Raw genomic sequence first — 13,864 nt, 5'->3', positions numbered from 1 at the left:
TTAACAGTTAATAACTAATCGTAATTAATCGAAAATTATGCGGTTCTATCATTGGGTGGTTTTCTGTGAATATAATGCTGTCTGCGCGCACGTGTGGCCGAGGAACGCACATACAAAGATGCCATTGCCTGGCCCTGTATCGTCAATGGTCAAATAAATATTTGATTAAGGAATATAATATGCCTTTTTAATTATTTCTGTATATCAGCACAATGTAGATTTGTATGTTAGACATTGAGGGAAATTAAGATTCTCAGACTTTTTACAAAAACGCAGCTTAATAAACTAACCGCTTAATCGATCGATAAGCTTATCAAAACGTATTTTGATGAATTGAACATGGTGGACCCTATTGTAAACAAGTGTAATGCTTAATTGGGTCGTCCACTCACAGTTAACAGCCTTTGTATTGAGTTTGTGCTTGAAATGTACTGTAATTCTGCAAACTGTTAATAAATATTTCAATCAATCAATCAATTAACTATTAATGCATTAATCGATAATTCACATAGACCGATAACGGCAAATATAAGCCGATACCGATATGTGGCCGATATATCGGTGCATGCCTAAATACATGCAGTGACAAATACCTCCCCCCATGGCTTCCCTCCCCCAAACAAGGGCCAATTGTGTTTGTATAGATAGACGCTCGGCTCGTGCCAGATGCACCGTGCTGGATTCGAACCCCAGACTCTGCGGTGGTGGTCAGCTACTTTACCGCTGTGCTCCCCCGAGCGCCTTCAGAGCCCTATCCTGATGGACAACGCAGCTTTGGTGTGAGTATGAGAGGTTACTAGACAACATTCTATCGGTAATATAATGTAGTACTATTGGTGACAATGCAAAATAGTACTCTCACAGTAGTAGTTATTTTTTAAACACAACTGACTGTTAATTAGTAATTACAGTTGGCATGCCAGCATATATAATTATCGGAAGCACTATGAATTATATGCTGCACCGTAATGAGAATTGTGTGAAGGGTAGGAGTTATTACATACAGTACATAGCAAAAACATTTAAAATAAAAAAATATTACGATAAAAGGAACGTTTTTACACACACACACACAGTACAGTAAAGGCAGGAGGGCATAGGGAGCAAGAGACACACTAATGCATGCAGAGCAGCACATCTGGGAAGATGCCTGTACACAGTAAAGTCCACTTGTATACACGCATGATACATTGCAGACAAGCAGCTTTGTGTACACATATAGTAAGATATGTATAGTGTGACAAACACCACACTATACTGTATACAGGTATAGGACAACTCCCACGCATATTCATATACGCAAAAACTCACACATGTCTACACAAAGCTGCGAGAGCAAGTCACAAGAATGGGAAGGAAGGCAGTGAATTCCCAAGAGAGAGAGAAGGAAAGAGTGTTTGGTGGGGACTGTAGCGCCACAGCGGCCACACACAATAATGTAAAATGAGGAGTTGAAACAGTGACAAGGAGCATGCAGAGTAAAATCCCCAGTGTTCATTTATCCATTTGTAACTAAGTTAGTTACTTAGTAAGTTAGTTGTAATAGTTTACAAATGGAACCAAATGGACCCTTGACCCCTAACAAGTGTGAAGGTCTTCACAAGTGGTAAAAACCAAAGAATTACAAGACATCTTGTGAAGTAAAACAAAATAAATAGACAGACGGACTAAAAAGATGAAACCAATAAACACTACTAGACTTACTCCGGTGCATTGTTGTTCTCAGTTATTTTTGGAGACAAGTACAGTCTTAGGTCCTTGCTCACTAAAACGGCTAGATTAAAAGTTTATTTACAACTGAATAATCTCTCGTCTGTCTGTCTGTCTGTCTGTCTGTCTGTCTGTCTGTCTGTCTGTCTGTCTGTCTGTCTGTCTGTCTGTCCGTCTGTCCGTCCGTCCGTCCCTAACATGCAGCCTATAGGGGAGATTGAGCGGTGTACTTTGCTTGGGGATCCATTATTCTTAATGATATGGATACCACAGAACCACTGCATCTTCATAATGGAGGAACGCACCGCAGAGAGAGGCTCCCACCGATCCATTACTTCCTCTTCCATGTTTGACGTGGAAGCACAGAACAGAAATGTTATGCTTCTATGATTCAATGTGACACAAGGAACAATGTTTATTGAATCAATTTTCTATCAGAAACTATAGCAGTCTGCCAAACGTAAATGTATACCTATTGTCTTCCTGCCATGAAAAACATTTGTTTTTTAGTTTTTTCAAAAAGTATTCTGCAATGACCTTTGAGGCCAGGTGGACGAGCATGTGGACACAGTAAAAGGGCTATCCACACCAAGAACGATAATCATCAATTTGTAAAAAGAACATTAAATTATGATATTATCAAACTCTTTCAGCGCCACCTGGTGGACACCAGTTTTGGTCCTGGGTGCCATTTTAGCCCATTTTATAATGGGATAAAAGAAAGACATTTTAATTCTATTGTGCATGTCATGTGCATATCATCACCTGCACACCATATTAGAGGAATTTTCAAAATATGGATTAAACTTCTTTTTTGTTTTAACTCGTCTTAACGTCCCTGGCAATCAGTGCATAATTAGATTCAGCTCGTCTCAACGTCCCTGGCACTTAAATACATGTATTCAGTCTTACCAGTAGCAGTGATAAAACACGTCCGCGGAATTTGTTCTAAATAATGACCATGGGAGGGATATCAAAAGCAGAGGCATGGATTGGATATCCCCCCATCAAATCTGACGATAACTATTACGACAACTATACATTCAACATGTTTACAGAACGTTATCAATCATTCATCAGTGAGTGGATAGGCCTGCCAAAATTATTACATAATCGTCTAATTGCAATTATTTGAGATAATCACAATCGTTTCCATGTTGAAAGATTACATAAAAATCAAAAATCAAAATCAATCAAATCACAATTATTTGTGTGACAATTAATCGTCAACTTAAATGTGTAATATCTTTTCTTGGTGTGGGCGGCCCTCAAAACGTATTTCTTATTATTTTTTATATAAAGAGTTCTTTTAACTGTGCCAAAAGCAGGATAAGACCAGAGCGTGCCACAGGTGAACAGAAAGAGCAAAATGACAGCACACATTGACTGTGACATATCTGACAGAAGCCGGGAGGCGTGTAAGGCCGTGTGTCCACCAAAGCGTGTTTTTCCAGCTGAAAACCCAAGGCGCTCAACTACGACGCGCAAGCAAACCCCCAGAGTTGAACAAACGTGCGCGGGAGCAGCGCAGAATAGATGCTCAGCACCACGCTACGTTGCTGCTGTTTCCAGCAGAGCATAAATCAGTGACCGTCGTAAAAAATTAAGGAAAAACAGTCCCGAGTCTCGAGAGACTAGGGACCTCCATACAACATTTGTGTTGTTAAAATGTTTCAGAAATATTCAGAATGTTTCCCATTCGTTTTTTGTTTTTTTGGAAAATTGCAGACCTACCATGTAAAAAAGATCCAAAAGCTTTTAGTTAGACTATTTTCAAATACAGTAGCGGATATGTATGTATATGTAGAGTTAAAGTGGTTAGACTGTTGTTTATGCTTTGTTACAACATTTTGCGGGGGGGTGTAAATATGTGCCGAAAATTATTCGATAAAACATATGCTGCGCTCTGGGGAAGAAAAAAAACCCCTGCTTTGGTAGACATAGTTCCTAAGACAGGTGAGAGGAAGGAAGCGACAGCAACTGCAGAATGAACCGACAGTAGGAGAGACAGGTGGGTGGGTAGGCTTGGGGGTTTGCGGGAGCAGACAAGATGAAAAAAGGAGTGATTCTACCTTGTAGGCGATTCGCGGCGGACATTTCTTTCCCAAACCGAGAGGAGGGGACATGTGGCGGAGCATCTCGTACATATCGCGGTACATCAATCGGCCACTATCCCCCAGCGGGAAAAGATGGCGGGAAGAGGGGATGGAGAGGACCGGAGGTGCAAGAACGAGGGAGGGGACGGGGGTAGAGACGGGGGTAGTTAGAGAATGAACAAACACACAAATCACCCAAAAGAAAATGGAGAGGGAGAGGGGGAAAAAAAAGGAGAACAGAAATCTGTGTTAATAAGATTTCTAGGCTCCTATGGGGAGCAATACCATGCCATGCCATGCCATCCCAGGCTGGCATTGAGAAGACATGGAGGGATCACAGGTGGTGGTAAAGGGAGAGGGTGGCATCGGGGAGAGAGCGCTTCAGAGCAGGATTCCCTTGAGAGACATGCTGAATGGCCGGGATCCTGAATGAAAGGCATGGCTCCTGTGTTGAGATGCCCTTCAGTCGTGGTGGTAACCGCGTTCGCCGGTGGAAACTAAGCTCACGACGCTCGCTCGCTCACTCACTCTGCGGCCCTTGATTATTGCCAGCTGAGTGGCACCAGCCGTTCACGGCCCTTTTTTTTCTCCATGCATGCGTACATACTGTACGTGATGCTGGATAATAGCCCTGCACCAATTACATCTGACTAACTACGAAAGGGCTTGCGATCCAGATTGACTTGGGCCATTGTTTCCGTCAGTTGCCACGGTTACCTGCCAGTTGGTTAGTAGAGGAGGAATTTGTTTGTGTACACACAGCAAAATCCTGAGCGTCAATACACGCCAGTGGTGGAAAGTAACTAAGTATTTGTACTTAAGTGCAAAATTTGAGGTATTTTCAACTTTGACTTCTACACCACTACAATTATTTGAAAGCAATGCTTTTAATCATTGCAATACCAATCAGAACATTAACCACTTTTCGAAAATAGCTTATCTACAAGCTCACAACGGCCATGATGCGATGCACTGTGACCTTGTACTGTATATGTGCTATTTTCCAAAAGGTTTTTTGGACAATTTCAGTACTTTTGCACTTTAACTCAGGACAAATTATGAATACAGGAATTGTACTTTTAACATTTCTACATTATCGTATAATTAATACTTTTACTGCACTTAAGTCAAAAAAAATCTTAGTACTTCTTCCACCATGAGTGTCATTGATCGCTCAGCACTGTAACTGACACCCAGGGATTAGGACCAGGTACATGTCGCGTATATCTCCATCATTCTTTGACACGCATTCACATTCCAGATCCACACAAGTGCCTTTTTGTTTTTGGGGACAAAGGGCACTGTGTGGGAGTGCAAACCTTGTAGGCAACTCTAGTCGGGCACTTCTTCCCCAGGCCGAGGGGAGGCGAAATAAAACGCAACAATTTGTACATATCCTGATAGCATATCCTCCCGCTGTAAGAGATGAAAACATTATGTAAATAGCACGCACGCATGCACGCACGCACGCACGCACACGCACACGCACACGCACACACACATGAAAACATTATGTAAACATCCCACTGATAACCAGTGGTAAAACCTCACAAAAACGATAAAACGTAGGCCTACTGTGCCCAAACATTGCATATCTACAGTATATGCATAACCATAAACTGTAGCTGAGAATATCTCTGGCATTTATGTAGGAGGTTGATCTCAGAGGAGGTAAAGAAATAATAAATAATGCCTCCCCCGCGTGCTCTTTTCAGGTGACGGCACTTCCATATTTCCCGCCTTTACACCTCTGCTGGAATCATGAGTCACTGGCATGACTCCCATAGCCAGGCTCCATTAAAACTTCATGAGGGTTACATAAACCCAGACTGTGTCAACCCCCCTATACCAGTGCTTCTCAAACTTTGTTTTAATTTCAACGATCCCCGGCTATAACTCTGAGAGCATTACTACAAATGGAACCGAATGGGCCCGTATTGTTCGCTCTCAGAGTTACATACCTGTATGGGTCATTGTATGGAACACCCTTAAGGAACCCTTCCGACTTGTTTGAAATTATGCTCTTAAAATAGGTGACAGAGAGGGCTTGGCTTGAAAAGGTGCTGGTACAGCAGATTTAAATAAAAAACAGGCTGGGGGGACTCGGGAACAATTTCTTAAATACCTAAAAACACATAACGGAAATAGCAGATCTATCCACCTTACGCATTGTGAGCTGAGACGAGAGCATGGCTGGCCATTGATGATACACGACAGATGCATTGCGAGCTAAGAAGAGATCTGCTATTTTTGCTATTTTTTAATAATGCAATTGTTCAACGGCAGGGTTATTGTGGGAAACATATTTGTTAATAGTTCCTTTGTGGATTAGGAAGATTATTACAAAACGTACATTAACTACTTGAGCCCTGTATACATTTCGGCCATTTGAAAATAGCCGATCTACAAGCTATCTACAAGTCTTATACTGATATATTGATACTTTTACTTATACAGTAAGTAAAAAATCACACCCGTGTGAACTGAGTGGTGTAAGGTCTGTCTGACGTAATGAAATCATGTCTGACGTAATGAAATCACACCCGGGTGTGATTTCATTACCTGGCTCTGTTTGTGCAGAAAAAATGAGCATGGTTGCTATGTTCACCCTGTTCACCCGGGTGTGATTTCATTATGTCATTACAACAGGGTGAACATAGCAACCATGCTCATTTTTTCTGCACAAAAAAGCCAGTTGTAGGAGTGGTTTACACCACTCAAAAATGTGAGTGCTTTTTCCCACCACCGATTAAAACACACCGTGGTTTCCTCCTTGTCACAGTAACAGACAGGAGCTCGGGGCCTCACAAGCTGTCTGTCGGCTTAGCGTGAAGCAGAACGAAGCGAAGCGCTGGATTTACATGCATCATTGGGGCCGACCGGACTCCTACTGGCTGGACCCTACTGGCTTAATGTCACTCACACTCCGCTGCTTAAGTCTAGATCCCTTCTTCCTTCTCAGAATGTCACAGAGCCACGCTGCTGGAACTCAGCAGAATGTTTTAGAGCGCTGGTTCCCAAACACTGGGCCAGGAGGGACCAAACACTGGGGTTAGGGTTAGGGTTAGGCCAAAAAAAAAGCCCCCCCAAAAAAATCTGAATAAAATAAAATAAAAATCAAATAAATTCCATGAAATTAGAAAACAACTGTTTAAGAAGTAAAAGCTCATAACGTGGCGTGAAGCCAAGCATTATGAGCTTGTAGATCTGATATTTTTTGTGTCCCAGACAAACATCTAATTTCTCTTTTGGGTCACAGGCTAAAAGGTTTGGGAACCACTGTTTTAGAGAGATTGCTTCTCTCTCAGCGCCACAGTGATCCCCAAAGCCCTCCCTGCACCCTCAGCCTTCCACACTCCCACCCACCAACCCCACTCTTCTCTGCCCCTTATACCCAGTGGTGGAAAGTAACTATTTTGATTTACTTAGTGTAATTTTGAGTTATTTGTACTTTCCTTGAGTATTTCCAAATCCAATACTTCTACTCCACTAATTCTCAGAGTCAAATATTGTACAGTACATTTACGTTAGTTACTAGTTAATTTGATAATTATTACAAAACATACACTGGCCCACACTTACCAGGCAGCGGGGTCGTACTCAGCCCACACTCGGATGAACTCATCCAGGTGATGAGGGCCCAGGATGGAGGCATCCCTGGTTAGATACTCAAAGTTATCCATGATGACGGCCACAAAGATTCAGCATCTGGAAAGTCATGAAGAGACTGTGAACATTCTATTGTTTCTATAGGAGACATCAGCATCGGACATTTGGCAAGGTCAAGGTCCTGTGATTTGCTAAATTAGACACGCACGCACGCACGCACGCACGCACGCACGCACGCACGCACACACGCACGCAGCTACGAACAGGAAGTTAACAAAGGATGTTCAGTATGTTCAGTACATAAAACGCTAGTGTCTCAATTTTGGATATGTCATAACAGATGAACATTCGGCAAAAAGAGTAGAGGGGACCAGGTATATTAACCTGACTCGGCCAGATTGCGGCAGTATTGAGTTCACAAGTTCCCTCCTCCTGCCTGCATCTGGTCTCTCTCAAGCAGAAACGATGAACCCGAAGCAGCGGGACAAAATCTCGGGACAATCTCCATAATAATTTCGAGTTGTATAGTCTTGTTAGGTTGGGTAAACTTGTGTTTACATGTGCGCTGTGGCAGAGCTTCAATACGTCATCAGTCTCGCGTTGATCCCGCCTCTAGCGGCCGCATATCTCTTCCGATCAGCATTGGTTCATCTCTGCCCGAGAGAGACCAGATGGAAGCAGGAGGAGGAACTCACTACTGCCACCATCTGGCAGAGTCAGATTACCGGTGCGAACTGAGCGGTGCAGTGTGTGTGTATGTGTGTGTGTGTGTGTGTGTGTGTGTGTGTGTGTGTGTGTGTGTGTGTGTGTGTGTGTGTGTGTGTGTGTGTGTGTGTGTGTGTGTGTGTGTGTGTGTGTGTGTGTGCGCGTGCGCGCGTGCATGTGTGCGAATGGCCCTGGGGCCATGCAAGGGGTCAATAGGTCCTACTCTAAACGGACAGACATAGGCACAGGCATACAGACAGACATACACACATAGCCAGTTCATTAAGACTCTTCAGCTCAGTTCAATGGGGCTGGGAACTTCTCCTTTGGTCCACCCACTCCTGGGACATGTGAGCATGGTCCAGTGAAATAAAATTAAATAAAAAGCCCATTGTGGGAGTATGGGAATCTTTTTTTTTACCCTCTATCACTAAACCTGGGTGAAATTCACCCAAACACCTGCCAGTAGAAAAAGACAGGGATGTGGGCACCTACCTTCTATGATGTCACTGATATGAGCATCATTGAGATCAGACTTATTAGCGCGAGGTAGAAATGGAAACCTCCCGGTTTTGGGGGGAAACTTTTCAGAGTAAAATCTGCCTCATTTGCTGGGCACTCTAGGCTATAGCGCCTTTATTTTTTTTTAATTCCGGGGCATAAAAAGAATTAAAAGCATCTATTGTACATACTGACCAGGAAGGAGCAGAGGAAGATGAAGGAGACAACATACTGACCAGGAAGGAGCAGAGGAAGATGAAGGAGACAACATACTGACCAGGAAGGAGCAGAGGAAGATGAAGGAGACAAAGTAGAAGTAGGCGAAGTCGCTTCCACACTCCTTCCCCGTCGAGCCTGAGAGCTTATCACATGGCTGATTACTGAGACACGCCAGCATGATCTCATGCCACGCTTCGCCTGTCATACTCCTGAGGGACGCAAACACGCATGCACACGCACACACAAGCACACGCACACACAAGCACACACACACCGCACACACACCAACACAAATCACTAAAATTATTCGTATACTCAAATACTGTATATGAACGAGCACAAAAGATACTACTATGTGTAGGCTACTGCAGCAGGAAATGGTGTAGGCCTACTGTATGTAGTCATTGCATCATATGATATTAAAAATAAGGATAATACACACAGCATAATCCTCAGTGTTAAATCGACAAGTGCTAAAGCACCTCAAGCTTTATTTGATTTTGAAGTAGCAAATCACTTTTCCTCTCAATTTAGTCATTATGCGTTCTGTGTTGCCACTGTTGTTGTATCCTACTGGCTCATCTGCCAGTGAGGAGCCCCCACGTTGGAGGACATATAGCGCCTCTGTCCTACTCCTTCTGTTCAATATTCCCCGCTGACAGTCTGGCCTCCGCGCCCCGTCTCCCCTTCCCTGAACACGGGCCAAATTGTGTTCACTCGGGCCAAACCGGATGCACACCGGTGGATTCAAACCCCTTGACCAAACGCCCCAACAGTTTCAAAGTTACGCCGACCACAGCAGAGGGACACACTGACACAATTGCTGTTCCAATGTGTGAGGATGGAACCCTAACCCTAACCCTAGAATAATGGTGTTCATAATGACCTGAAGAGGAGAATCAAAGCCTGAAAGAAGGTCTGGAAGTTGTTGTGGTGATTGATGGCTGTGTCCATATTCAGCTCGATGTTCCCAAACACCTGAGGACGATGGACAGAACAGAAGTTACATGAGCGTTAACTAACAACCCTATAGCGTCCGAATTCTGGGTAGGTGAACTAGGCAAACATTCTGTGGCCAAGTAGCCAATCTACAAGATCACAATGCGCCAAGCTTGTATAGATGGACTATATTCGGCGAAGAAATTTGTGTCAAGGGAAAAAAGACCTTGCAGACCTTCCAGTACAGAACCCTGTGTAGTACCCATGCCAATCAATGTAGTATAACATGTTGGGTTTAAGTGGTTATATAGATGTAGCCGGAAGCATCTTTTCGCATCACAACGCATAATGTGAGCTTGTAGAAAGAACATGTATTTGCAGCATGCATCATTGGCATACAAGTATGACGGAGAATCAATTAATCATTAAAGGCTTTTCACACAGGGGAGCGATTGGCGTATCTAGTAATTAATTTTCAGTGAGAGGCAAACGGGCAGGTGGGGAGGCGCGCTGGCAGTCCGACAGGCGGAATGATAAGCGAGCACGACCTAGTTAAATTATCACGTTCGTGCATACACACACGCCTCACGTCAAGAGTTGACATGTTTTTCTACGCAGCGCATAGAAACTCTTCACATTAGGAGTGCAATACCCTAGGTGGAGTATAGTTGCCAAAAGGGCCTTTCTGTGTGGAATTTGCCTGTTCTCCCCGTGTCCCCTAGGATAGGTATCCTCACAAAAAACATGCATTAATCCTGGTCATACTGCTTGCTCCTGATGGAGGGGAAAGGAACTGTTTGGAATAACGTGTTCCTTCTACGTGTTACATCCAACTGGGGAAACTGCCCCCTGTCAGGTGAAAAGAAGCGGCTTGGACTCCTCATGCATTCAAGGAAGCATGAGGTGCTTGCTCTCCCCAGGTTGGCAGAGGGAGTGTAGCGCCCAGGATTACATTAGACAATTGACACTGGGTGAAAGAAAAATAGTGGGATAAATATTTAGTAAAAAAAAAGAAAAAGGAGTGCAATACGACACTGCGGATCCGAGGGAGAACGCAGGTGTGGTGTCGGTCCCGTGTGAAAAGTAATTTTGTCTCTCTTCCAAACACTCTAACAGAGCAAATTTGTCGCTGTCGGGCAGAAAGAAACCAGCTCATATCTCCATATTTGTACTTTTAAAAATCATGATCATGCTCTACAGCGCCACACAAAAGTGTAAACGCGTAACAGTTTTGAACATATGAGGTTTCTACCCGACAGAGACGATATTCTGTATGTGTAAGAGAGAGAGGGAAAGAGAGACAGAGCAAGTGCGAAACAGAGTGTCACTATTTGTGCATGTATGTGTGAACACGCACAGTGGTGTAAAGCAACTAAGTACATTTACTTAAGTACTGTAGCCTACTTAAGTACAAGTTTGAGGTATTTGTCCTAGCCATGGGGTGCTTACAATTTCAAATACTTCCGTGACCCACAAATGGGAAACAGCGCTCTAAAATGCCTTGAAGGCCTCTCTCTGTTATTCAGTATAAGCCCACAGGCTAAGCTACACAGCTGGCCTGGCCTACAGCATTAACACCTGTCCCTGTGCGTGGGACCCCCGCTGGCAATTAACTCACTCACCGCCAATGACTTCTTTGTTCTTTTGACTTCTGTTTAGATGTTGGCACTCACCTGCATGCCAATGATGGCATAGATGAAGAACAGCATGGCGATAAGGAGGCAGACATAAGGCAGAGCCTGGGAACAAAGTAAATAAGGATTATACCGTATATACATATATACACATTATACAGAAACCTTGTATCTCCATATTTTAGTCACACCAAAGTATAGTGACGTGAGAATAGCTTGTAGATGGGCTATTTTCACTATTTTAATAAATAAATGCTAATAAAAAAGGAACGGTTTTGGACATTTTCCGCCCGACAGTTACGATTACGTATTTATCCATTCCACTGGTAACAGCATTTTCACTGATACTTTACTTTCATTACATTAATACTTCAGTAGTTAAGCCTTGTCGAGCCATGAGGCCCATAGGGCAGGAGCCTGTCTCCCTTTCCTGTAGCGTGAGGCAGCTTGATGTACAAGTACACCCCTGGACATGATGTACAAGTACACCCCTGGACATGATGTACAAGTACACCCCTGGACATGATGTACAAGTACACCCCTGGATATGACGTACAAGTACACCCCTGGACATTATGTACAAGGCTGTCTGTCTGTCTGTCTGTCTGTCTGTCTGTCTGTCTGTCTGTCAGACATTTCCATCCATCCATCCATTCAGTGTATCAATGTATCGTTTATTTTTAAGAAAACTAATCATTCAGGGATTATTCTATCAATAATTAACGTCCATTCTTATCACGAATGAGCACCTTTATTATATTGAATGTAATTTGCCGCTTTTGACACCGAGCTGAAAAGCCTCTGACGTCAGACCCAGCGCTGTGTAAATTCCCTCAGCCGTGTCCTTTCTGTGTTTTCTCGTCATTTCTGTCGACTTTCTACAGGGAGTCCTTGGAAAGGAGCTGTGTGTGCTGCGGTCTGGAGAGAGACGGCTTTTAAAAGGAAAAGCATGCCTCTGCTTGTCATGGCGTTTTGGGGATAAACAATAATCACTCTGTGGCTCCCGTGTGGATCTCGGTCTTCATGTAAGCCAGTCAGTGTGTTTTGGGGATAAAACATCTGAAAGCCAAAGCATGCAGGCGCATTGTGTGTGTGTGTGTGTGTGTGTGTGTGTGTGTGTGTGTGTGTGTGTGTGTGTGTGTGTGTGCGTGCGTGCGTGCGTGCGTGCGTGCGTGCGTTGTTCACGTATTCTCACTACCAAGACGGCAATCGGGTGACTTCTTGGGATGGATCTGTCCAAACGTTTGACTGGAAGTGGGCATCCGCTCCTACGGCATGTTGACTACGGGGGATATGAGTTAGGATTCTGTTTCTATCGGGACATAACGTAACTGGAATGATGCTAAGTCTGAAGTGGACTTGGCAACGCTCGGCGCGGCACGGCCACTTGCTCGGCAGGGCGTCTCGTGGCTCAAGTCCGCTTTAGAAGGACTGCCTCCGTAGTTTTAACTGTTTTTAAGGGTGACCTTTTGACGTCATAGGTTTGAGAACGCCACTATACCGCATTCCTTGAGTGCGGAAGTGCACGCTTACCAAATTTGTATCCCGCAATTTTGTAACCCATTTTTCACTCAGTGCCTTATTGCCTAAGCTGTAATCCTGGGGAGAACCTCGAACTGAGCTCATGCTTCCTTCAATGCATGAGTGTGTGTGTGTGTGTGTGTGTGTGTGTGTGTGTGTGTGTGTGTGTGTGTGTGTGTGTGTGTGTGTGTGTGCGCGCGTGTGTGTGCTCGTGTGTGTGTGCGCGTGTGTGCGTTTACCTTGAAGGACTGAACAAACGTCCAGAGGAGGATGCGGATGGTGTAGCCCTGACGCAGCAGCTTGATGAGACGAGCTGCCCTGAACAATCTTAGAAAACTCAGGTTAATCATCTTGTCCTGAGAGAGAGAGAGAGAGAGAGAGAGAGAGAGAGGCCATTGCACAACCTAGTCAGATATCAACAAGACCTTAGTGCGATCTATTGCGGTCATTTAATTGGTCCATTTGGTTACATATACACTCTCTGACATAACTGTATGGGGGTGGGTGTCATCATCTATGTAACATTACTGAATGTGCTTTTGGAAACCCTGAGAACGTGGGTGTGCATCAACCTGACACTCTGTGAGAGCAAAAGAGATGAACAGAGACAAAGTAAAAAGGTCAAAAGCAGCGGCAAACAAGAAAAGCAACTTACCGCCGTCTAGAGGTTGGCCAGACGGAACAGAATAGGCAGAGGTTGGCAGAGTGAGGGCAAAGGTACCATCAGCAAATACACAGCAGAACATAGAAACACAGAATGAGAAAAGCCAGAGAAGGAAAGAGGAAGAAACAGAAGAGAAAGACTGCCAGTCATGTGAAGAGAAAATCACACAACCACCACACAGCACGCTACAGTAAACAGCCAATATCAAACCACAACGTAAGGATTCTCATTCTTTCTTTCTTTTTTGTTATTAGAGTAGCAAATTA

General features: G+C 44.0%; 1 protein-coding gene across 1 annotated transcript in view; it reads right to left on the bottom strand.

Annotated features, from left to right (window-relative positions):
- The window catches only part of cacna1bb (calcium channel, voltage-dependent, N type, alpha 1B subunit, b), a gene marked incomplete at its 5' end in the record, with an annotated part of 183,268 nt that overhangs the window by 17,030 nt on the left and 152,374 nt on the right, over window positions 1-13,864 (bottom strand). Inside the window, 7 exon segments of the mRNA XM_079523538.1 lie at window positions 3,783-3,879; window positions 7,389-7,505; window positions 7,507-7,514; window positions 8,899-9,049; window positions 9,727-9,818; window positions 11,453-11,518; window positions 13,174-13,290. Coding sequence (XP_079379664.1) covers window positions 3,783-3,879; window positions 7,389-7,505; window positions 7,507-7,514; window positions 8,899-9,049; window positions 9,727-9,818; window positions 11,453-11,518; window positions 13,174-13,290 — 648 coding nt within the window.

The sequence above is a fragment of the Electrona antarctica genome (assembly GCF_951216825.1).
Source record: "Electrona antarctica genome assembly, chromosome: 16".
In the NCBI taxonomy this organism is placed as follows: domain Eukaryota; kingdom Metazoa; phylum Chordata; class Actinopteri; order Myctophiformes; family Myctophidae; genus Electrona; species Electrona antarctica.
Note: the sequence above shows the minus strand (reverse complement) of the source record. Positions and strands in the feature narration are given on the sequence as shown.